Source organism: Melospiza georgiana, chromosome 20 (assembly GCF_028018845.1).
Source record: "Melospiza georgiana isolate bMelGeo1 chromosome 20, bMelGeo1.pri, whole genome shotgun sequence".
Lineage (NCBI taxonomy): Eukaryota > Metazoa > Chordata > Aves > Passeriformes > Passerellidae > Melospiza > Melospiza georgiana.
The window spans coordinates 9,178,475-9,202,114 of record NC_080449.1 but is presented as its reverse complement, the minus strand read 5'-3'; the positions used below and the strand labels follow the sequence as shown (position 1 = coordinate 9,202,114).

General features: G+C 52.1%; 4 protein-coding genes across 8 annotated transcripts in view; 1 reads left to right on the top strand and 3 right to left on the bottom strand.

Moving 5' to 3' along the window:
• RALGDS (ral guanine nucleotide dissociation stimulator) overlaps positions 1-3,155 on the top strand; it is a 57,297-nt gene extending 54,142 nt beyond the window's left edge. For 4 of the 5 annotated variants that reach the window (XM_058038047.1, XM_058038046.1, XM_058038048.1 and 1 more), the window contains exon 18: positions 69-3,155. In XM_058038047.1, coding sequence (XP_057894030.1) covers positions 69-244 — 176 coding nt within the window. In that variant the 3' untranslated portion in view covers positions 245-3,155. The remainder of the gene's footprint in view (positions 1-68) is intronic. The other variant, XM_058038049.1, reaches the window with a different exon arrangement.
• On the bottom strand, positions 2,677-10,449 carry GTF3C5 (general transcription factor IIIC subunit 5). The gene is made up of 11 exons (XM_058038052.1): positions 10,300-10,449; positions 9,418-9,640; positions 9,005-9,203; positions 8,069-8,264; positions 7,139-7,243; positions 6,366-6,480; positions 5,621-5,701; positions 5,023-5,120; positions 4,321-4,403; positions 3,889-4,031; positions 2,677-3,327 (listed from the first exon to the last, which is right to left on the bottom strand). Exons 1-11 carry the CDS (start codon positions 10,447-10,449, stop codon positions 3,170-3,172), a joined length of 1,551 nt encoding a protein of 516 aa, XP_057894035.1. The 3' UTR covers positions 2,677-3,169.
• A 562-nt stretch (positions 10,450-11,011) lies between these two features.
• On the bottom strand, positions 11,012-16,203 carry LOC131091785 (bile salt-activated lipase-like). Its single transcript, XM_058038041.1, has 11 exons — positions 16,123-16,203; positions 15,697-15,847; positions 15,145-15,267; positions 14,609-14,806; positions 14,380-14,510; positions 13,851-13,958; positions 13,520-13,637; positions 12,486-12,672; positions 12,038-12,241; positions 11,616-11,813; positions 11,012-11,263 (listed from the first exon to the last, which is right to left on the bottom strand). Exons 1-11 carry the CDS (start codon positions 16,186-16,188, stop codon positions 11,059-11,061), a joined length of 1,689 nt encoding a protein of 562 aa, XP_057894024.1. The 5' UTR covers positions 16,189-16,203; the 3' UTR covers positions 11,012-11,058.
• A 2,088-nt stretch (positions 16,204-18,291) lies between these two features.
• On the bottom strand, positions 18,292-22,796 carry LOC131091786 (bile salt-activated lipase-like). Its single transcript, XM_058038042.1, has 11 exons — positions 22,723-22,796; positions 22,297-22,447; positions 21,942-22,064; positions 21,406-21,603; positions 21,177-21,307; positions 20,657-20,764; positions 20,313-20,430; positions 19,855-20,041; positions 19,407-19,610; positions 18,973-19,170; positions 18,292-18,531 (listed from the first exon to the last, which is right to left on the bottom strand). Exons 1-11 carry the CDS (start codon positions 22,786-22,788, stop codon positions 18,327-18,329), a joined length of 1,689 nt encoding a protein of 562 aa, XP_057894025.1. The 5' UTR covers positions 22,789-22,796; the 3' UTR covers positions 18,292-18,326.
• Between the last annotated feature and the right edge of the window lie 844 nt (positions 22,797-23,640).

Sequence of the window (23,640 nt, the reverse complement as noted above, 5' to 3'; positions counted from 1 at the left end):
TTAGCCCTGCTCTGGTCCCTTTTCAAGGAAAGGGCACCTGACTGACCCTCATCCTTGTTCACTTCCAGAGCTGAAGATCCCCGACAATGCCAACGTCTTCTACGCCATGAACTCCGCTGCCAACTATGACTTTGTGCTCAAGAAGCGGGGCTTCTCCAAGGGGGTGAAGATCAAGCACGGCTCCAGCTCCACCCTACCCAGGATGAAGCAGAAAGGGCTGAAGATCGCCAAGGGCATCTTCTAGCCTCAGCCCCACTGCCACCCATCACCGACGGGGCCTTGGGGGCAGCTGCTCCGGGCTTGGCTGTGGCCACTCCTTGTGCCACCCTGCAGGGCAGAGGAGTGACCCTCACCCACGGGCGATGGCCGTGCACCTCCTTCCGCACCCAGAGCTGAGAGTTGGGCAACTGGTGTCAACCTCTGCCTCTCTCTGCACAAGCCCCCGTTCCAATCAGGTCTTTTTTTCTACACAGGAAGGCAGCAATGGGGGGGGATTTGTCTATTTTTTTGTTTTGTTTCGTTTTTTTTAACCTTCCACGGTGCGACACTCGGCCAGCCCGGCCAGCCCAGAGCTGGAGCCCGCCTCTGCCGTAGGTGCCTTGTGTCTAAGCGAGCCGAGGAGCAGTGACTTGCAGAGGGGCTGTGACAAAGCAGAGCAGGAGCTACCACCATCACTCTGGAAGGGGCTGCCAAGCCTCCTTCCCAGCTTTCCCAGTGTTACCTCCACGTCTGTCCTCCCTGGGATCACTGGCGTTGCCACCACCGCACAGCTCTGCCTGTCCTTGTCCTTCCCTTGGAGAAGCCATGGATGCCCTGGGCTGGGAGTGAGCTGGAAGGATGCAGCCCTGCACCAGTGCTGAGCCCCGTGGAGGAGCCTGTGGCCATGCCACGATGGAGTGGGTGCCTCGTGCTCTCCCCAGCTGGAAGCCTCCGTGGTCTCGCTCTTCTCTGGATCCAGCACATCCTCCAGCTGGACTGGGCCACTTCAAACTTGCACCAAAGATCAAATGCCAGTGTCTCTTCTGCCAAGGGGGAGCTTCAGGCCGTGCCCCCGGCGCTGCCAGCCTGAGGAGGAGGAGAGCAAAGTTCTGTGTGAAACTGTGTAAATAGAGACTTTGGGTCTGTGTGGGCACAGAGGGGCCAGAGAGCTCAAGGTGCTCCAGGTGCCCCAGCTGCCACTGCCTGACCCACAGAAAGTGCCACTCACCTTGGGCTTTAACCGGACTTTTTCAAACACTGACCATGGGAGAAGCAGCAATGAGACTTTTTTTTTTGTATAAAACAAAAAAGTTTACTGATTTTTTTTTTCAGTATTTATTGGTTGTAAATAGAAGAGGTAAACTTGTACATTTTACTAATCCAGCCTTCCCCTGCCCTGCAGCCCAGTCCCTGTCCTGTGCCCCCCCTGGTATTTAAGGCTGCTGGGAGGGACGCTGGCAGCAGCAGCAGCATTGCTGTGCTGTGCTCACGGGGTGCAGACCCTGCCAGCCCCCCCTCCCAAATTCTCTACCACTAATTGCTCGAGCAGGGGCAGAGATGCCTGTTTTAACCATTGTAGGAAACACTAACCAAAGGGGGACCTTTTGTTGCTCCTGCCTCCATCTCTGTTTTTTAAGCTCGTCATTCCAGCAGATCTTTTCAGTTTCCCACCCGTCAGCGTTCCCAGGTGGTTGTGGTGCCTTCCCCTGCTCCAGGACAGGGAGCACCCTCCAGGGGCTGGGGCTGGTGAGGAAGAGGCTGCTTGGGTGTGAGCGTGGCTGGCACGGAGCTCCTCCCGCCCCGCGGCCCCTCGGGCAGCGCTGCCCATGGTGCACATGATGGGAGCTCCTGGCTCCCTGACGCACGGGCAGCCTCCTGCCTCCCCCCTGCCCAAAGCCCCTTCCCCTGGGCACCAGCGCCACCCCTCTGCTCCGTGCCTGCCCACCCTGGCACTGTCCCCTCCCCTCCCAGCGGGGGGACTGGCTGTACCCTGTGTATTTTGTACCACTTCAATGAAGGAGCACACTGCCCGGTGTGACTTGTACACAGCAATGTAATTAGTCTTTGCAATAAAATACTGATGCTCAAATGTCTCTGCCCCAAGGCAGGGCTTGTCCTGTTCTCCTTCCCCAAAATGCCAGCAGCTTCCTGGGGAAAGAGGGATGGGCCTGACTGTGGGGGAGTTCATACTTTATGTTCACTCTGGGGGTTGAACTTTATTTTGACAAATTGGTGTTTTGGCTGAGGGACCAGGGCTCAATTTTGAAATGAGCCTCATTCCTTTGAACCTGTGATTTGAAACTGTTGCACTTCCAATTATAATTTGTTGGGTTTTACCACTTTTGTTACAAGTAACAGCTTTGAAAGCAACTGTAACAGGGCCTCCCCAGTGGAGGAGAAGAGGAGGTCTTAACTTGTTTTTTAAAAGAGCTTGGCTTTCAGGTGTGCTCAGAACACACTGGGGAATGCACAAGAACTAGAAAATACCAGTAGCTCTTTAATGTTTTGGGGCTTTCTTTTGGTGGGAACAATGCAGCTGGCAGTGGCCAACTTCTGTGCACCCGAAGCTCTGCCCCTCTGCCTTCAGTGCTTGTTACTTGCTAGCTGGGGAAGTCAAAACAGACCTGAGAAGTGCATCAGGTAATGAGGACAACAAACACTGCACCCAGGAAGGGAATTATTCACTGCTAGAAAGTGTCTTTTCTTGCTGGCTTTATTTCCAAGATGACCAGCAAGGCTCAGTGCTGAAGGCATGGCTCAGTATTTTCACTCCCTCTGGACAAGCAGAAGGGCAGAACCTGCCTTAGGGACTCCAGGAGAACTGATTGTTTCTTCTCCCAGCATCTCCTCAGGCACCTTTTCTATTTTCCACATGGCCACCAACCTGGAGAGAGTGCACTCCCACACATGGAGAGATGTGGGAATGCAGCTTCTCCCATGTTCAGGTGTGTTACCAGCTGGTTTGGATTCTGGGCTCGCTCTTGGGAGTTTCTTGAGCATGCTGGAGGGTTTCTCAGCCAGCAATTCTGAAAATGCAGCAGTGGCTCCCAAACACCCAGAATGTTGCCCACCAGCAGTCAGTGCAGAGAACATCATCAGCTTAGCACAAGCTCTGCTTTCCCTGAACCCTTGGCTCTCAAGGAGCAAGAGCAGACAGTTCTGTCCACAGCAGCCACACTGCTCACTGAGTTCACACATAGTCCAGAATTTCTGTCTCCATTTCATTTTCACTCCCATCAGAAGGCTTGAAGTCCTCTTCCTCCTCCTCTTCATCATCCTCATCCTCTCCAGACTCATATGCCAGCTGCTCTTTGCCATCTTCACTGCTTGTTGTATTTGAGAAAAGAGCTTCAATTGGGAAGAAAGAAAGACACTGTGATGCTTCTCTCAGTGCAGCCTGGGGGCATTTGCAATTGAGTTCACAGCAGCCTCAGGGGCACAGCTAATATTGCTCATCTTAACAGATGAAGCCCAGAGCAATCCAACTCCACAGTCCAGGAAGGAGAGCAGAACAGCAGCAGAGCTGCAGTGCTGTACCTCCTCTCCTGCCTCATTCTGACCCAATTCACTGGGATATTATTGCGTTGGCCCAGCATCATCAAGAAATAATTTTCTCACTTCTTGGTCAATCAATAATATCAATAAAAAGTAAAATGCTACCAACAAAATGAAGATTTTGATTATCACTGTGCAAAAGACATTTAAAAGCTGAAGGGCTTTTGATACTGGGAAGATGAAATATAAAACCTTAACTCCCAGCCATCCCTAATGCCACCTCACATTCCCACTGCAGGCCAGCAGCCTCAGCTCCCACACTGGAATGAGCTACATCCCAAAGAACACACAGAGGATGCAGGGACACCTCTACCTGTGCCAGCTACAACATCCTCATGTTCAAAGCATCCTTACCAGGTCTGGTGGATCTGATGATCTGCTTTATCATCAGGGACATGCTGTCCCTGAGGTCATCACTGGTCTTGGCAAGGCACCACCCGTCCCGCTCCGTGCACTCCGACTCGGTGCCGTCATTCCGATGGATGATCTTCTGCAGGCTGAAGAGAGCAAAAGGGAAAGAAACCTTAATCTTCTGCACTCAGGTGTGAGTTTCAAATGAGACACACTGCTTCACTTCCATTTCCCTTGACTGAGCTGGAATAGCACAGTTGGTTATCCAGGTTAATTGTCAGATGGGAAAGGAAGTTCATGCGTGAAAATACTTTTCTGTTTTTATTGAGCAACTGAACACCTCTGATGTTCCTGCTCAGGGGGAGAGGGGTGAATGGACAGGGTATAAACAACAGGCTCTGAAATCTGTCTGACTCAGCTGTCAGGGTGCAGTACCTTTCCACATTTAAGTCACAGAGCTGGTAGAACATCTGGCGGTAAGGGGGTAAGGCTCCTTCCCGGAAAATGTAGACAGATTCCTAAAAGAAGGAAAAAAGGAAAGTATTCATGTGCATGTTATGCTGCAATGAAAGTACTTCTAATGGGCTGATTGAAGAACATTGTACTTCCAAGAGAAACAAGTTTTAAGGCAGAAGATAAAAGCTGAATGAGGAATGCCCCAAAATGTCCCTGCAGCCACAGTCACACCAGCACTGCTGGGCAGAGAACACTTCACCTCTCCAGCCTGCAGCTCTGTCTGCAGCCTGTCACTGCCCAGCAGTGCATCATGGGCTTCATTCTAGCAAAAAAAAGGAATGGTAAGACTCATTTATTTATTTATTCCACCCTGTTGGATTTTGCAGCATGACCTCATAAAGACATGGTGATTTTTTTGCACTGCGCTGCCCATGAAGTTCCAGTTTTATCAACTTAAGCAAAATACTCCTCACATCTAAGATGAGCAGCAATCCCACCTTGCAGCATGTAACAAAATACACTCAGGTGGTGTTCCATAGTGCCATATCCAACTGGGAGCTTCCCAGGTAAACCTGAGCACATTAAATCACTCACAGCTGATCCCCTGATGACTGATAAGCCAAGAATCATCTCCATTTCACTGAGATAATTCAAGATTTTGGCATAGAAAGTCATGCTTACCTTCAGCTTATACCTGCTGGAGGGGGGCTTTTTTGCCCCAGATGTACCAGCTGAACCCAGCCCCTGTTTCAGGTCGTGGACACTGACTGTGTGACTTCCTGAAAGGAAAACAAAGAGTCCTAATGAGGGACATCTTTCATATTGGACTGTCACCTCTCTCTGTTGATTCAACAAAACCAGACCAACCAGCAACAGAGCATGTGCTTTGCTCATTCTTTAGAGATGTTACTGGACAGCCCCAGGAAAAGTGCTGACTTGTGCAGCTTTTTCCAGAGCCCATTTGTTCACAATTTTAACCTTTTCTACTCTCTTTTGACACAGCAAAGAGAACTCCCCTATTGTCTGCACCTCAGTGAATTCTGAATTCCCAGTGTGGCTTGCAGAACTCCCTCCTGCCTGCTAACAGACATTGTGGCTCAGCCAGACTCCCACAACACTTCCCAGCAGATTTTTCTCTGGCTTAACAGCAGCAATATTATAACCAAAACACAAGCTCCAGTTTTGGCTCAGCTAGAACACAGGAACTCAGCTTCACCACCTGTGTCTGGGATGGGCAAACAGAGAAGCAGAAGAGCCAAGCAGCCCTTCTGGCCCATACCTTGTTTCTTGACAGTGATGGGCAGGCTGTAGTTGTACGTGCTCCGTTTTGCTTTCACAGGCATGTCAGTAGCAGCATAACCTAGAGGTGAAAACCAAAATCCAGTCATGAACTGAGGGCAAGCACTCTGCAGAATATCCCCAGCTCAGGAACACAAGGACTGGACTGGTGTGGGAAGGGCAGGCTGGTCTTGGAGGATATGCTGGTCTTAGCAGGGTGGGGAGAAGAGATCAACAAAACCCTTTAACTTGGAAATGTGATCTGATATCAACGAGTGGAACCCAGCTCTGTCATGGACTTATTAGATGGCATCAAAAACTCCTTTTCCTCAACTTGTCCTTTGCGAAATCAAAACAGGGAACCCCACATCCAAGGTCTGAGACCAGCATCCTGCAGGAAATGCTGAGGTCCTTGAGGAAAAGCTGCTATGTGAGCACCAGAATTCCTGCTTGGTGCCTCCCCTGAGTGAGGAGGATGCTCTGCTACACCCACTTGGGCTTGGAACATATGGAGGAGGAAAGGCAGAGTTTAGAATGTGCCAAATGAGGAAAGAGCTATTGCATACTATGAAAGAAAGTATTACAGGAATTTTAAAAAGAACTACAGTAAGTAAGGAGCTCAAAAGGTGACAAGTTCATCAAAGCAGAAATATGGCAAAAGAGTTTGAAAAACACATAAAAAGAAAAATACTACCAGGATTAACCAGAAAGCAGAGAGAGCAGCTCTGTGGGTTGGGCCCTTTTACCATATTTCATTCCACAGCGAATTCGGAAGTCCAGCACTTGATAAATCTTTGCTTCAGGGTGTTTCCTGGGGTCATACCCAAACCTAACCCACAAGCTTCTCCAAGGACCTGTTAACTGCACAAACACATGAGGGAACATGGTTACAGAAAAGCACCACAGTGTTGCAACTTCCTTCAGTAGCAAGGTCCTTGGAAAGTTCTAATATTTTCCCTCATTGCCCAAAGATATTTGTTTCACCAGCTCTTTGCTCACTTGCCATGCTAATATTTATACACTGAAATATATTTATACACTTGGCAATCAAAGCACAAATATTTGTGTGCTTTTACAAACCAACCTGCAAGGTCACAGCCAAGTTCTTGTGTGGAAAAACTGCTACCACTGCCAGGTGAACAGTGACTTGGAGTGACCAAAGTTTTTCTGATTTTCCAAAGTTCCCAGTAATGACTGTTTTGTTGTTCTGAGCTCCTGAGAATCTCTTGTTGGTACTTCTCCAGTGAGTCCAACTCAGAGTAGACAAACAATTGTAATTCCTTTCAAATGTCTCATTGAGAGAATTGTTTGGGGGGGATGGGGGTCCTGACCTGCAGAGGTGATTAAAACCTGTAGAGCAAACAGCCACTGAATCCTTCTTGGCTTCAACTTTGGCTCTAAAGCATTTCCTTCCCCCCCTCTCTTGACATTAAATTAAGCTCAGGTCCTTAGTGGCAGGACCTCAGAAGTGGTAAAGGACCAGGAAGAGCAGGGTGATGCCCACAGAAGTACCACTCACCATGTAATAGGCCAAATAAGGCAGCAGCACCTTCAGCTTGTCTGGATGGACACTGATGTTGGCTTTGACTGCATTGCGAGACCACACGGGACGCACCTCAAAGAGCTGCAAGGACACACAGACAGGCACACATCAGTGGGAAGGGTTCCCAAAGAGCTGAAGGACACACAGACAGGCACACATCAGTGGGAAGGGTTCCCAAAGAGCTGAAGGACACACAGACAGGCACACATCAGTGGGAAGGGTTCCCAAAGAGCTGAAGGACACACAGACAGGCACACATCGGTGGGAAGGGGTTCCCAAAGAGCTGAAGGACACACAGACAGGCACACATCAATGGGAAGGGGTTCCCAAAGAGGTGCAAGGACACACAGACAGGCACACATCAGTGGGAAGGGTTCCCAAAGAGCTGCAAGGACACACAGACAGGCACACATCAGTGGAAAGGGTTCCCAAAGAGCTGAAGGACACACAGACAGGCACACATCAGTGGGAAGGGTTCCCAAAGAGCTGAAGGACACACAGACAGGCACACATCAGTGGGAAGGGGTTCCCAAAGAGCTGAAGGACACACAGACAGGCACACATCAATGGGAAGGGTTCCCAAAGAGCTGAAGGACACACAGACAGGCACACATCAGTGGGAAGGGTTCCCAAAGGCAGAGCAGCTTTCCAAGTGCACTCAGGTCCATATCAGAGCCTTTGGCCCTCAACAGAAGCTGTTGGATGGTGATGTGAGAACTTGTAGGGCTTAATGAGAGTTAAGCCACAGATTCAAGTCTTGACTTGCAGAACTGAAATAGACACAGCAGTGTCAGCAGCATCTACTCACACTTGTGTCAGTCACTCACAATCACCAAGAATTTCTAGGGAGAAAAATCTACTTTTTCCTCCCCAGGACAGTGCTGAGACCAGGAATAAGGCACACACCTTTCTCAGCTCTTCCTCCACCTTCTTATCCACAGGATTGGTGCACACTTTCTTCCAGTTCTGTACAGCAGCATCCAGGGGCTTAGTTGGGATTTCCTCATCATCAAAGTTGACAAAGATGGCGTTGTGTGGGCGCCGGGCCCTGCTGAGGCCAATCAGGTTCTCACCAGACACCTGGGGATTGTTGTAGCCCTCCCTAGGGAACAGGGAAAACAAAAGGGACTCAGCTGGGTTGGGTTAACTTTGGCTCAACTTCCCTTGATCACACACACTGGTACTATAAAAGATTCTCATGGCACCACTGAAGAAAGAAAATTTAAATTTAAATAAATCCCAAAACTTCTAAACTACATCAATTTGCACACTGACAGAGGAGCTCTGCCCTGGCTGGCAGGAAACCCTCCAGCACTCAGGAATGATCTGTATGAAATCTGTGTTGGAAAGGCTTCACCCTCTGCATTTGCTCTCCTGGAGCTACTGCAGCTACTCCCTGGGACAGGGGCAAAGCAAGAGGGAACTGCAGGCACCCACTCAATCTGGAAACTCCTTTTCCTTTAAAAAGAACCAGTGAAGGCCAACAGTGAGAAAATGAAAGATGTTTCTTGTGGGAGATCTCCCAGACTGTTCTTCTGGCAAAGCCACTGGAGGCCAGGAAAGCACAGGAACACATGGCATCAATTCTTGGAAACCCTGTCCTTGGCTCCAGCCCTCTGGAAGCAGGCAGGAGCTGTGTGAGGTGAGCTAGGAGAGGCATCATCATCTTCACCTCATGCCCAGCTCCCCTCAGCTGGCAAATCCTCAAGTGGAATTTTGCTGAGGTTGCCACTGCCAGGCACCTTCTGGTGGTTTTTTGCCTCTGTTGTGCCAAATCAGCACAAGGCAGCAAATTAAAAGGGTGAAACACATGAAAGATGTATCATGAGGAAAGGCACTGACCTGTGCTGTATATCTGGGCGATAAAAATAGTCCACAGGAGTGTCCAGGCGTGAGAAAATGGGTGGTGGGATGTAAAGAGGTAAATCTTTATTGAAAAACTCTTCCTTCTCTGGTTTGAGCATCAGGACTTTGTCATACATGGAGGTTTGCTTGCCATCAGGGCCAGAGTGCATTGCCAGGTACTGGAAGTCAGACATTCCTGTAAGAAACAAAAGATAAAACACTGTGAAGTTTGTTGTGAATCCAACAATAACTCTCACACTCAATTTTCAGGAGCAGGAGTCTGACAAGTTTATGCAAAGGTTTATCCAGCAAGGAGGTTTGATTTTCCTTCCAGCCCTCAACTGTTTGGGGGGAAACACTTCCCTTTCCCAGCAAACACACTCATCTCTAAGCCACATCACAAGGGTTACCTTGAAATTTGTAAACAGTGGTGACAATCCCAAGAATCTCCATCTCAAACTGCACTTCTGGCTGGATTTGCTCCTCGGGGTCCAACTGCTGCTTCTTCCTGCTCCTCCTGGTGACCCTGAGCAGCATGGTGGAGGTGGGGAAGCGGTTGGCACACACGGGGTGGCAGTAGGGGTCCTTGGGGCGGAAATACAGCTCCAGCCTTTTGGCAGGGTCGGCGTAGATCTGTCAGCAAGGGGGGCACAGCCCCTGTCAGCATGTCACCCCCACAGCCCCGTGCTCCTGTGCCAGCCCCCAGCCCCACAGGCTGCTGTGGGCACCAGCTGTGCCCCTCACACAGCCCCAGGGGAATCATCCCTGCCCCACATCGCAGGGGTGTGCAGCCATTCACATCCTGGATACCAGGAAAAATAAATTAAAAATATAATATCCTGGATATGAGGAAGGAATTCTTCCCTATAAGGCTGGGGAGGCCCTGGCACAGGCTGCCCAGAGAAGCTGTGGCTGCTTCATCCCCAGAAGGACAGGCTGGAGCAAGCTGGTCTAGTGGAAGGTGTCCCTGCCCACAGCAAGAGGGTGGAATTGAATGAACTTTATGGAACCTTTCAAACGCTTCTATGACTCCATGATTTCACTGCACACCGCCTGAATGCCTGCTCGGGGACAGCAGGGAAGCGGCATCACCCCCAAACCACCCACGGGCCCCGGCTGGGGACACGCTGGGCTGGAACGGCTCACACAGAGGATCCCACATGGAGGCTCTCCCCAGCCCCAGCCCCAGCCCCGGTCCCGGCCCCCTCTCGCCCCATCCCCTTGCCCAGGGCCGGTCTCACCGCCCCTCACTCTCAGCCCAGCGAGCCCCCACACTCCCCGACCCCCCTCACCCGCGACACCCCCTGCTCTCCTCCCAGCGTCCGCAGCATGGCCCCGACGTCCCGGACGAGCCCTGGGTACTCCACGCAGACCAGGCGCGGCTTGCGGGGCAGCTCCAGCACGGCCGAGCCCCGCGGGCCCCGCTGCCGCGCCGCCGCCATCGCTGCGCGCCGCTCCCTCCCGGCGCCGCCCCGCGCACCGCGGCACGAAGGTTCCGCCGCACCGCGGTTCCGGCCGGGCCGGGCTGGGCCTGAGGGGAGGGCGAGGCCTGAGGGCGGTCTGAGCTCGTCCTGTCCTGCTGGGGCTCCTCAGCCCGGCTTGTGGCCGTAAACAAACACAGAATCACCTCCCCCGTGTGTTGTTTTGTCCCTGTGCTGCCTGGACAATTCTGAGCAGAGCAAATGCTCGCACGTACATCTACATTTCTCTGATCGTGCAAGGAGTGTGGTGTTAATTCTCACTGAAATGAGGTTTTGCTCCCTAAGAACTTCAGCTTTCGTCTCAGCAATGTTTAAAGCCACAAAAGGTGGCAGATGAAGGGTATGAAGGTGAGGGTGAGAACGTAATTTGCCGCAAGGACAGCTTGGCCAGGACTGACAGTCACAGCCAGGGAACACGCGCTGCCCTCAGGATGTTCCATCCTGCCTGTCCTTGACATTAGCAAGAAAACTCTGTCACAGCCAACACAGAGACACAAAAAACAGAGAAACGGAGACACTCAGCTACAAGAAATCCTTTAATGATCTCTAAAAGGTGTTTCTTTCTTAGCTTCACAACATTAACTCCGACTGGGAGATGTCAGCAACCTGCGGCAGCTTCAAATAGACCGAGTTCCAGAAGGTCACAAAGCGGGACCTCAGGTTCTGCTTCACAGAGTCCTTGTTCATCTTGTGGTTGATATCCAGGTAGTACTTGCTCTCGTCGGTGTAGGCTGGCCAGGAAACAGGCACGTCCGAATGGCCAATGTTGGGATCACTGGGGGAAAAAAAAAACAAAGAGGCTCAGTTTTGAAGTTTTTGGCAGGAACACTGTCTGCTCAAGTCAGGCTTTAAGTAAAAGGAAAGGAGAGAATCTGACAGTGAGAAAAACCATAGGAATTCTATCTGCCAGGAATGAGTGCACAACCTGCAGTCTCTTCCCTCCATCCCCACTGGTATCATCCCAGCTTCACAAAGGGACTTAACTTCTGTACCAACATCAGGATTCAGGAATAAGAAATACAGACACGAAACACTCTGATTTTGTGAATGACCTGAAAACTTCCTGGACAAAACCAGCAGCCTGAAGGGCTGCATCAAGCCCCAAATGTGGAATGGGAATCACTCACCCACTCCTGGCAAAGTTGGTCCAGTAAGCAATCATGGCCTTTGAGAGAGTCCTGTGCTTGGGCCGGTAGCCCAGAGGGGTGGCAAAGGGCTTCCCAAACACGTACTGCAGGTCATCCATATGGTCTGCCCCAACCCAGCGGGGGTAGACGGGCATGCGGGACGGCTCAGAGAACACGTAGCTGTAGGTCTTGCCACTCCTGGGAAATCAAAGAGACTGCCTCAGCAAGGAGAAAGCAGAAAAACCAACCAACACACCAAACACCGTCAGGGCCACAGATTCAGCCTTGGAAGATGCTCACATGCATCACCTCACTTAGGGTGGTTTCAGGAGAAAACATCCTGAGGCCATTTTTAACTTCCATTTCCAATTCTCACCCTCACCCTGCCCCATGTGCAACACCCCCAGGGCTGAGCTGCTCACTTGGCATTCTGCAGGTGCAGGTCCAGTGCCACCTGTGTGGGAATCAGGAAGACGTAGTCAGTGGTCAGGTCCACCACTGTCTTCTTCACGACCTCCTGCTCGGGTTTGTCACCCCAGCTCTGTGTGTAGATGTTGTAGGTGGCGTTGGCTCCAGCCTCACCCCTGTCCACGGTGAGGCCTTTGATCAAATTGTACACCTGGTCACTGAAAAGACAAATGATATGAATTAATGACTGAGCAGCAGCTTCAGGCAGGGCAGGGCTCTTGCCTGGTCCTTTCTCTTGAAGGCTCTGGACTCCGCAACAAAAGACTTGGGCACCCAGGCTTGGAGTGACATCCTGTGTGGAAGGCTGTGCCCTGTCCACTCAGGTCTGACTCCTTGGGGCTTGGGAGCTACTCTGAAGAGCAGATGTCTCCTGCTGAGGGTTCTAAGGGCTCTGTCACTCACGCAGTGACCTTCACCAGCGGGCGGTTGATGGCGGGTACATCCACACCAGCAAAGATGTGCCCGTCCATGTTGTTGACCCCGGCCAGGTAATCGATGTCAGCAGCGTTGGCAAAGAGCTTCTCTGGCACGTCTGGGAGGAAATCGCCATCCACAACTGGGGAGAAGGCAAGGGTGTGCGCAAAGGGCACTGCAAGAGACAAGAGTGGGGTCTGTAAGGTGGCCTGTAAGGAGGAAACACAGATTTGTGTTCTGGCATATCTCATGAGTCAAAGAGCTCAGGAAAGAACAAGGTGACGTGAATGACAGCTTGAGCAGTGACTTCAGCATGGGCACGAGGTCACCCAGATGCAGGGTAAACCTCATGACTATGGCTGAAGGAGAAGAGCAAGAGGTCTGCCAGCCACATACCACCTGCTATCATCCACAAATCCTCTCCTCCTTCAAATCCTTTCTGAAAAACCCAGCTAAAGATAGGAAAGAACTGAACTTCTCATCCCACCTGGCCATGCTGTCTGATTGTCAGGACAGCCAGCCCCAGAGTGTGCAGTTGCACAGCAGTGTTTTGGCCACTCTCTGTTCTGACCAAGGCTAAACGCTGTGGTTTGTGACCAGAAGCTCCAGGAGAATGTTCTTGGGAAAGGAATCCCCCCAGCACAAAAGCAGCAGCGTTCCTGCACTCCACCCAGCGACTCAAATAGAAATAGCAGGGGTAGGATCTTTTTTGTTTGTTTACAAGCTGTTTTCTGGGATTGCTCTTGCTGTTTTCATAGAACAGGAAGCCAAAACAGCTGCTCTGAGGCCAAGGCAGGACCGCTGGATAATCCAGCCACTGCTGCCATTGCATGGTGGGCAGTGTGCATCAGATGCAATGTGCATCTGCCCACAGAAAGGTGACTGCAAGACTCTCAATAATATCCCTTTTCTGAAGGGCACAAGCAACACCTCAACACTCCTGGCAGTTGCTCCAGAGTCCTGCCAAGAACTTGGGGAGCCCAGGGTGGCTGATGGACCACATCATGGGCTGGGGAACTTACTGGGCAGGTGAGTGAACTGCATGTGGTAGGACAGAGTCAAGTCCTTGGGATTAGAGTGGCGCAGGCAGTTGGCCAAGACGGTGGTGTTGTCTGTGGAGCAGCCCACCTTTTCTCCAAGCTGTGGCAGAAGAGAGAGAGAAACATCCTAGTGTTAGCTCCCAAAGGCAGGGCTTATTCTTTCAGAGGCAGAGCTGGGGTTTTAATCTCAAAGCAGCAAAGTTCCACAGCGCTGTTGGGCACAGCTCCTGCCCAATTTCTTCCTAGCACTGCTCTCCTTTAGGGAAAAAATTTTTTGGTTTCTATAGTCCTTCAATCATGACTTGCACGTTACCTTTTTGGCCCAGACGAGCGGATCCCTCTGGATGGCCCAGTTGCACAGCCCAACACCGCTCTGGCTGATGGCTCTCTTGAACAGGCCCTTGTTCTTTGGGGACAGCGTCTGGGGGGAAAAAAGGAAACAAGAGGGGTTTGGGAACAAACTCCTGAGGAGACCATGGCCTGCCAAACCAGGTGGATGGCCTTGCAGAGTGTTCACCTGTCCCGGGGAAGCTGCAAGGTCTTGTGGTGTTCAACAGTGTCAGGAGTTAAAGCTAAAAAGTGAGATGTTGAGAGGAGGAGCAGAGGAGGGGGACATGGAAAGTAGAGGCTGATTCTTCACAGGACACGTGGCTGCACTGGTGGGATGGATGAAGCTGAAGAAGAGGAGCAGCTACAAAGCGCTGAGGCTGAGCATTGCTGGGCTGGCCAGGGCAGGACATTAATGAGGCAGCAGTGGGGAGGAAAGCAGAGGAGTGCCAAGGGGTGCCTCTCTCCCACTGGCAGAGCAGGGGCTCTGATCAGAACCAACGAGGATAACTCACCTGCAGGGAGACACTGGCGGCACCGGCCGATTCCCCAAAGATGGTGATGTTGTCTGGGTCACCCCCAAAGGCCTTGATGTTCCTCTTCACCCAGGCAATGGCCATGTGCTGGTCCTTCAGCCCGTAGTTCCCTGAGGGACAGACAGCCCCCGGCAGTGAGCAGGGGCACAGCCAAGCTGCCCAAGTGGGCACCGGGGGCAGGGTCCCAGCGAGGGATCGGCCCTGGTACCTGGCAGGTTTTCGTCGCCGGTGCTCAGGAAGCCCAGCGGCCCCACGCGGTAGTTGATGGTCACCACAATGACGTTGCCCCGCACGGCGATCTCCTCCCCATCGTACAGGTAGTTGTCCAGGAAATTGGCTCCCTGGCTGCCTCCGAGCAGGAAGGCACCGCCATAGATATAAACCATCACAGGCAGCTTGGTAGAGACTGGGAGGAGGGGAACAGGAGCAGAGTGAGCCCCCACTGAGCTGGGAAGTGCTGCCCCTCCATCCCTCATCCCCTCCCTGAGCACTGCTCCACCTGCCCTGGGCAGGAGCTGACTTGATGCTCTGCAAGTACATCCTTGCTCTGCTCAAGAGGCTGACCCTCCCAACAGGGTGAAGGTGAGTTAGGACATTGTCTGACACAGTCCCCACCTTTCCCCCTGAAAGTCACTGCTCAGCACCTGCCCACTATGGAACAGAACTGCTGAGAGAGGCTGCAGCACAATCTGTGCACACAAGGCAGGTGGGAAAGCCCATCCCAGGTCCCTTCTAGCCTCATACCCTGTCTTCTCCCTTGAGGGACCCAGATGTTCAGGTAGAGACAGTCCTCACTCCCACGGACATCGGTCTGTGTCAGCTTCAACTGCATGCAGCGTTTTTTGAATTCCTTTGCCTTCAGAGTTCCTGAATGAAAAGAGGGATGACCAGTTAAGGGCATCAGCTCCATTTTCTGGTTGGAAGTTGTGTGCTCACCCATCCTTTCCTCTGTGAGTCCAGTGCAAGTGGCAGCAAAGCCTTCCCAGCCACTGTGCCTGGTATGAGGGAGTGACAAACTGGGAGACTTTCCCTTTTGAACCAGCTCTGGACAGCCAAGGCATAGGGAAGGCAGATGCAGGTGCCATGCCTGAGTTTTGTTACTTCCCAGGGTTACTTGAGTTTCTTGGGAACATTTAGACACAGACTCTCAGATCCTTCAGGAGACAGAGATTTTTTTTGGCCGTGCTTAGTTGATGAAAGCAGGCAAGAACATCTTTAGTTTGAGAAAAACCAACTAAAAGAAAGAGAAGCAAGAATAAAGCCCCAAACCAAAGGCATTCAGAATTTGGACCTTACCATCCCAGCCAGGATGAGGTTGGGGGTCTTCCAGAGTCTTTGGAGGGGCAGCAAAGGGGATCCCTCTGAAGATGTCAACGTAGCCCCCAAAGAGTCCCAGTTTCTTGCTCTCTCCTTCCACAAATCCGCCCTCAGTGAGCACCACACCCAGCTACAGGAGGCACCATGGAGAAGAGAAAATCCATTGCTCTGCCCTTCATAACCCTGGCTTCCCACACTGCCACCCATTGCCATCCCACCCTCCCCATCCGTGCCCTTGGTGCCTTGTGGAAAGCCCCCAGGTGCCACTGGAGCTGTGCCTGTGCAGGTGTCCTGCAGGTGCCCTTGGGAGCAGAGAGGCAGCAGCAATTCCCCCACAGGCCCAAAGACAAATGGCAGGAGCAGAAAACCTCCAGCCTGAGGGTGTAAAGCCAGCTTTGGACTTACTGTGGCAGCCCAGGCTACCCCGAGGTAGGAGCACAGGGCCAAGGCCAGGATGTGCCAGCGAGCCATGGTGAGAGCAGCCCTGAGGGGAAAGTCCCAGCTGGAGGGCTGCCTTTATAAAGCCACCAGTGCAGGTGTGTGTGCCAATGCCATGGGCCAGGATTGGCTCTGGGCTGGAGCGGGGCAGCCTCCACAGCCTTGTCCTTCAGTAGCCTGAGGCCAGTCCCTGGCTGAGGGGCATGGCCCTGTGAGAGCCCTGCAGCTGCTGCTTGTCTGGGCTGGAGGCCAAACCAAAGGAAATTGCTCAGTCCAAGAAAATTCCAGAGAAATTAAACCCAATGGAGTCTTGAGAAGCCTCATCCAAGCACAGGGGGCTGAAATCATATTAAGCTGTGCAGTAGAACATAATATCAGCAACCTACGAGAAGCCTTGCATTTGTAACACACTGGGGAATGTAAAAGATTCAAAATGACAGCAAGTCTTAAAGCTGATTCCATCCAACAGCAGCCAGATTGCTCATCAAGTTCACACAGAGTCCAGAATTTCTGTCTCCATTTCATTGCCACATCTATCAGAAAGCTTGAAGTTTCCTTCCTCCTCATATCTCTGCAGGCTCATGGCAGTAGCTCTTTGTCATCTTCACCGCTTTTTGTGTTTGTCAGAGAGAGAGGGGAATGGATAGATACAAATAATAGCTTTGAAATTTGTCTCTTAACAGAAAACTCATCTGTCATCGCACAATACCTTTCCATATTTAATCCCAGCGCTGGTAGAACATCTGTTGATAAGAGAAGCAAAGAAGGAAAGGATTCCCGTGCATTTTATGGTGAGAGTCCTCATAGGAACATGCAAAAATTGGGTTTGTGTTCCAGATTTCTAAAAAGAGACTCAGCCAGGTGAGCAATGGGTTGATTTAACTTTGGCTCAACCTTCCTTGATCACACACTGGTACCATAAAGGATCTCATGGCACCACTGAAGAAAGAAAATTTTTAAAAATCCACTCAAAGCTACATGCACTTGCACACTGACAGAGGAGCTCTACCCTGGCTGGCAAGAAACCCTCCAGCACTCAGGAATGATCTGTATGAAATCTGTGTTGGAAAGGCTTCGTTTGTTCTCCTGGAGCTACTGCAGCTACTCACTGGGACAGGGGCAAAGCAAGAGGGAACTGCAGGCATCAACTCAGTCTGGAAATTTCTTTTCCTTTAAAAAGAACCAGTGAAGGCCAACAGTGAGAAAATGAAAGATGTTTCTTGTGGGAGATCTCCCAGATTGTTCTTCTGGCAAAGCCACTGGAGGCCAGGAGAGCACACACATGACATCAATTCTTGGAAGCCCTGTCCTTGGCTCCAGCCCTCTGGAAGCAGACAGGAGGATGGCTCTAGTGCAGGGGCTCCCCAGGGATGGGCTCCCTGTCCTCCAGCCTCTCTGCATGGAGAACCTCAACACACACACACACACACCAGGGTCCCATCCACTGTGACACCCCTGCTCTCCTCCCAGCATCCACAGCCCCCATGTGCCACACCAGCCCTGGTTTCTCCACACCAGCCAGGCCTGTGGGGCAGCTCCAGCACAGCTGGGCCCCCCTGCTCTCCCCACAGGGTACCAGGGCCTGGACAGACCAGACCCAGTGTGTGGATGGGGACATGTGCTGGACAAGGTTTGTGGAAAGTTGTGCTCTTTATCCTGCCCTGCTCAGACCTGCAGCTCCTCAGCCCAATCAAGCCCAGCCTCTGCCCCAAAACCAGTGGGGAATCACCACCCACATGGATTTATTCTGTCCCATCAGTTTTTGAGCAATGTCAGTGCATGATAAACAACAGGTCAGGACTGGTTTGCATTCACCTGTTGCAGCTGTAGCTCTCTATGATCTGGTTGGCAGTAGCAGGAACTTTGATGGTAACACAGGGAAATCCAGAGGACAGGTCAGGATTGGGGCTGTCCTGCCTGGGCTCACAGGGGCAATGAGGAAAAACAACCCCAGGGCCAATAGCTGGCTGAGCAGGGAGAGACTGGACCCCAGCTGCCATCAGCTTCCCTGGGACATCGGGGTGTCACAGCCAGGGGAACACACACTGCCCACGCAATGGATGTGCCATCCTGCCTGATCTTAATACTGGCAAGAAAATCCTGTCATGGCAAACAAAATGAGAACCAGAGTCACTCAGTTACAAGCTTTTAATGAACTATCTTTAAAGGGTTCAGAACATTAACTCTGACTGGGAGATGTCAGCAACTTGTGGCAGCTTCAGATAGACCGAGTTCCAGAAGGTCACAAAGCGGGACCTCAGGTTCTGCTTCACAGAGTCCTTGTTCATCTTGTGGTTGATATCCAGGTAGTGCTTGCCATCGTTGGTGTAGGCTGGCCAGGAAACAGGCACATCTGAATGCCCTTTGTTGGGATCACTGGGGGAAAAAGGAGACACAGAAGCTCAGTTTTATCAGGGCAGCTTGGGGATGCAGTTAAATGTGTGACCATGCAGAGTGTTTGACACTGGCACAAGCACTAGGAATTATGCCTGCCAGGAGTGAGTTGATAACATGCAGCCTTCTCCCTCCATCCCCACTGACATAATCCCAGCTTCACACAGGGACTTATGACCTGCCTAAACACAAGGACCGAGGAGTAAACCTCATCGAGAGGAAGCAGAGATCATAAGTAATGAAAATGCCTTTGTCTTCCCCACATGTGCTATGAAGGAGGAGAACGCAGACCAAACCCCAGTCCTGTGAGACACAGAGCCCTGCTCACAACACAAAATAAAGAGAACTTCTGGGAATGATCCTGAAAAGTTACTGGGCAAAACCAGTAGCCTGAAATGCTGCATCAAACCACAGATCACTCACCCAGTTCTAGCAAAATTGGTCCAGTAAGCAATCATGGCCTTTGAGAGAGTCCTGTGCTTGGGCCAGTAGCCCAGAGGGGTGGCAAAGGGCTTCCCAAACACGTACTGCAGGTCATCAGCATGGTCTGCCCCAACCCAGCGGGGGTAGACGGGCATGCGGGATGGCTCAGAGAACACGTAGCTGTAGGTCTTGCCACTCCTGGGAAATCAAAGAGACTGCCTCAGCAAGGAGAAAGCAGAAAAAGGGCTGCAAATCCCAACCAACACACCAAACACCGTCAGGGCCACCGATTCAGCCTTGGAAGATGCTCACATGCATCACCTCACATGGGGTGGTTTCAGGAGAAAACATCCTGAGGCCATTTTTAACTTCCATTTCCAATTCTCACCCTCACCCTGCCCCATGTGCAACACCCCCAGGGCTGAGCTGCTCACTTGGCATTCTGCAGGTGCAGGTCCAGTGCCACCTGTGTGGGAATCAGGAAGACGTAGTCAGTGGTCAGGTCCACCACTGTCTTCTTCACGACCTCCTGCTCGGGTTTGTCACCCCAGCTCTGTGTGTAGATGTTGTAGGTGGCGTTGGCTCCAGCCTCACCCCTGTCCACGGTGAGGCCTTTGATCAAATTGTACACCTGGTCACTGAAAAGACAAATGATATGAATTAATTACTGAGCAGCAGCTTCAGGCAGGGCAGGGCTCTTGCCTGGTCCTTTCTCTTGAAGGCTCTGGACTCCGCAACAAAAGACCTGGGCACCCAGGCTTGGAGTGACATCCTGTGTGGAAGGCTGTGCCCTGTCCACTCAAGTCTGACTCCTTGGGGCTTGGGAGCTACTCTGAAGAGCAGATGTCTCCTGCTGAGGGTTCTAAGGGCTCTGTCACTCACGCAGTGACCTTCACCAGCGGGCGGTTGATGGCGGGTACATCCACACCAGCAAAGATGTGCCCGTCCATGTTGTTGACCCCGGCCAGGTAATCGATGTCAGCAGCGTTGGCAAAGAGCTTCTCTGGCACGTCTGGGAGGAAATCGCCATCCACAACTGGGGAGAAGGCAAGGGTGTGCACCAGGGGCACTGCAAGAGACAAGAGTGGGATCTGTAAGGAGGTGAGGAAACACAAATGTGTGCTCTGGCATATCCCAAGAAAAGGTTGAGGTGGGCAGTGTGCATCAGATGCAATGTGCATCTGCCCACAGAAAGGTGACTGCAAGAGCTCTCATTAATGTCCCTTTTCTGAAGGGCACAAGCAACACCTCAACACTCCTGGCAGTTGCTCCAGAGTCCTGCAGGTGGTTTGGAGAGCCCAGGGTAGCTGATGGACTAGAGCACAGGGCCGGGCACTTACTGGTTAGGTGGGTGAGCTGCAGGTGGTAGGCCAGGGTCAAGGCTTTGGGGTCAGAGATACGCAGGCAGTTGGCCAAGACGGTGGTGTTGTCTGTGGAGCAGCCCACCTTTTCTCCAAGCTGTGGCAGAAGAGAGAGAAACATCCTAGCATTACTTCCAAAGCCAGGAGTAGTTTTTATGCAGTCAGATATGTGGGTTCATTTAAATCTCATTTTAATCTCAAAGCAGCGAAGTTCCACAGCACTGTTGGGCACAGCTCTTGGCCAATCACTTCCTAGCCAGGCTTTCCTCTAGGGAATTGTTTTGTTGCTTTTTATAGTTTTCCTAGCACGACTTGCACGTTACCTTTTTGGCCCAGACAAGTGGATCCCTCTGGATGGCCCAGCTGCAGACCCCGACACCGCTCTGGCTGATGGCTCTCTTGAACAGGCCCTTGTTCTTTGGGGACAGCGTCTGGGGGGAAAAACGGAAACAAGAGGGGTTTGGGAACAAACTCCTGAGGAGACCATGGCCTACCAGACCCCACACATCTTGTGCACTCAGCCTGGGGAAACTGCCAGGTCTTGTGGTGTTCAACAGTGTCAGGAGTTAAACATGAAGTGAGAAGAGAAGAGAAGGGGAACACGGAAAGTAAAGGCTGTTTCCCCACACCTCCCAAAAGCAAGGACACGTGGCTGCACTGGTGGGATGGATGAAGCTGAAGAAGAGGAGCAGCTACAAAGCGCTGAGGCTGAGCATTGCTGGGCTGGCCAGGGCAGGACATTAATGAGGCAGCAGTGGGGAGGAAAGCAGAGGAGTGCCAAGGGGTGCCTCTCTCCCACTGGCAGAGCAGGGGCTCTGATCAGAACCAACGAGGATAACTCACCTGCAGGGAGACACTGGCAGCACCGGCCGATTCCCCAAAGATGGTGATGTTGTCTGGGTCACCCCCAAAGGCCTTGATGTTCCTCTTCACCCAGGCAATGGCCATGTGCTGGTCCTTCAGCCCGTAGTTCCCTGAGGGACAGACATCCGCCGGCAGTGAGCAGGGGCACAGCCAAGCTGCCCAAGTGGGCACCGGGGGCAGGGTCCCAGCGAGGGATCGGCCCTGGTACCTGGCAGGTTTTCGTCGCCGGTGCTCAGGAAGCCCAGCGGCCCCACGCGGTAGTTGATGGTCACCACAATGACGTTGCCCCGCACGGCGATCTCCTCCCCATCGTACAGGTAGTTGTCCAGGAAATTGGCTCCCTGGCTGCCTCCGAGCAGGAAGGCACCGCCATAGATATAAACCATCACAGGCAGCTTGGTAGAGACTGGGAGGAGGGGAACAGGAGCAGAGTGAGCCCCCACTGAGCTGGGAAGTGCTGCCCCTCCATCCCTCATCCCCTCCCTAAGCACTGCTCCACCTGCCCTGGGCAGGAGCTGACTTGATGCTCTGCAAGTACATCCTTGCTCTGCTCAAGAGGCTGACCCTCCCAACAGGGTGAAGGTGAGTTAGGACATTGTCTGACACAGTCCCCACCTTTCCCCCTGAAAGTCACTGCTCAGCACCTGCCCACTATGGAACAGAAGTGCTGAGAGAGGCTGCAGCACAATCTGTGCACACAAGGCAGGTGGGAAAGCCCATCCCAGGTCCCTTCTAGCCTCATACCCTGTCTTCTCCCTTGAGGGACCCAGATGTTCAGGTAGAGACAGTCCTCACTCCCACGGACATCGGTCTGTGTCAGCTTCAACTGCATGCAGCGTTTTTTGAATTCCTTTGCCTTCAGAGTTCCTGAACGAAAAGAGGGATGACCAGTTAAGGGCATCAGCTCCATTTTCTGGTTGGAAGTTGTCTGCTCACCCATCCTTTCCTCTGTGAGTCCAGTGCAAATGGCAGCAAAGCCTCCCCAGCCATCGCGACCAGTCTGAGTAATATGTTGTACCATTTTCCATATGTGCCAGATTGAAGAGAGAGAAGTGAAAATAAAACCCCAAACCAAAGGTATTCAAAAGTTGGACCTTACCATCCCAGCCAGGATGAGGTTGGGGGTCTTCCAGAGTCTTTGGAGGGGCAGCAAAGGGGATCCCTCTGAAGATGTCAACGTAGCCCCCAAAGAGTCCCAGTTTCTTGCTCTCTCCTTCCACAAATCCTCCCTCAGTGTGCACCACACCCAGCTACAGGAGGCACCATGGAGAAGAGAAAATCCATTGCTCTGCCCTTCATCACTCTGGCTTCCCACACTGCCACCCATTGCCATCCCACCCTCCCCATCCGTGCCCTTGGTGCCTTGTGGAAAGCCCCCAGGTGCCACTGGAGCTGTGCCTGTGCAGGTGTCCTGCAGGTGCACTTGGGAGCAGAGAGGCAGCAGCAATTCCCCCACAGGCCCAAAGACAAATGGCAGGAGCAGAAAACCTCCAGCCTGAGGGTGCAAAGCCAGCTTTGTACTTACTGTGGCAGCCCAGGCTACCTCGAGGTAGGAGCACAGGGCCAAGGCCAGGATGTGCCAGCGAGCCATGGTGAGAGCAGCCCTGAGGGGAAAGTCCCAGCTGGAGGGCTGCCTTTATAAAGCCACCAGGGCAGGTGTGTGTGCCAATGCCATGGGCCAGGATTGGCTCTGGGCTGGAGCGGGGCAGCCTCCACAGCCTTGTCCTTCAGTAGCCTGAGGCCAGTCCCTGGCTGAGGGGCATGGCCCTGTGAGAGCCCTGCAGCTGCTGCTTGTTTGGGCTGGAGGCAGCCCAATCTCCTCAGGTATATTTTTGATTTTCTACATGGCCACTTACCTGATCAGACTATACTTCCCACACTCAGAGAGATTTGGCAATGCAACTTCTCTGTTATTTTTCCTCTCTGGTGTATTACCAGCTCGTTTAGATGCTTGCCTCTCTCTTGGGAGCTTTTTGAGCTTCCTCATTAGCCAGTTATTATGAAAATGTAGGCACCCATTTACCCATAGCAATGGTGAACACTTTTTTCCAGGTCTGGACAGCAGCATCCAGTGGTTTGTTTGAGATTTCTTCATGACAAAGATGGCATTGTGTGGGTGACAGGTCCTGCTGAGGGAAATCAGGCTCTCACCCCACAACAGGGAATTGTTATATCCCTCTCTAAGAAACAGGGAAGGGACCAGGTTTGCACTCTGCCTGTAGCTCACAGAGACATGGGGCTGTCACTAGAACATGTGAAAATGAAGTTTGTGCTCCAGATTCCAGAAGAGAAGGGACTCAGCTGAGTGACCCTATAGCTTTGGCCCAACTTCTGCATCAAGGGGCAATGCAAGAGGAGAAAGCCATTGAGTTTTTTTTCTTAAAAGAGTGCAGATGAAGGTCAACAGCGAGAAAATGAAATATGTTTCTTGTGGGAGATCTCC

Coding starts and splice junctions, on each gene's coding strand:
- GTF3C5 (XM_058038052.1), bottom strand. CDS start 10,449: ATGGCGGCGGCGCGGCAGCGGGGCCCGCGGGGCTCGGCCGTGCTGGAG. Junction 6,481..7,138: donor CTTATTTGGCCTATTACATG/GTGAGTGGTACT, acceptor GTGTTTGTGCAG/TTAACAGGTCCTTGGAGAAG. Junction 4,032..4,320: donor TGTGACTTAAATGTGGAAAG/GTACTGCACCCT, acceptor TGCTCTCTTCAG/CCTGCAGAAGATCATCCATC.
- LOC131091785 (XM_058038041.1), bottom strand. CDS start 16,188: ATGGCTCGCTGGCACATCCTGGCCTTGGCCCTGTGCTCCTACCTCGGG. Junction 14,511..14,608: donor CGGCGACGAAAACCTGCCAG/GTACCAGGGCCG, acceptor TCTGTCCCTCAG/GGAACTACGGGCTGAAGGAC. Junction 13,638..13,850: donor CGCTCGTCTGGGCCAAAAAG/GTAACGTGCAAG, acceptor CTTCTGCCACAG/CTTGGAGAAAAGGTGGGCTG.
- LOC131091786 (XM_058038042.1), bottom strand. CDS start 22,788: ATGGCTCGCTGGCACATCCTGGCCTTGGCCCTGTGCTCCTACCTCGAG. Junction 20,765..21,176: donor CTGCCAGTGTCTCCCTGCAG/GTGAGTTATCCT, acceptor TTTTCCCCCCAG/ACGCTGTCCCCAAAGAACAA. Junction 19,611..19,854: donor CCGCTGGTGAAGGTCACTGC/GTGAGTGACAGA, acceptor TTGTCTTTTCAG/TGACCAGGTGTACAATTTGA.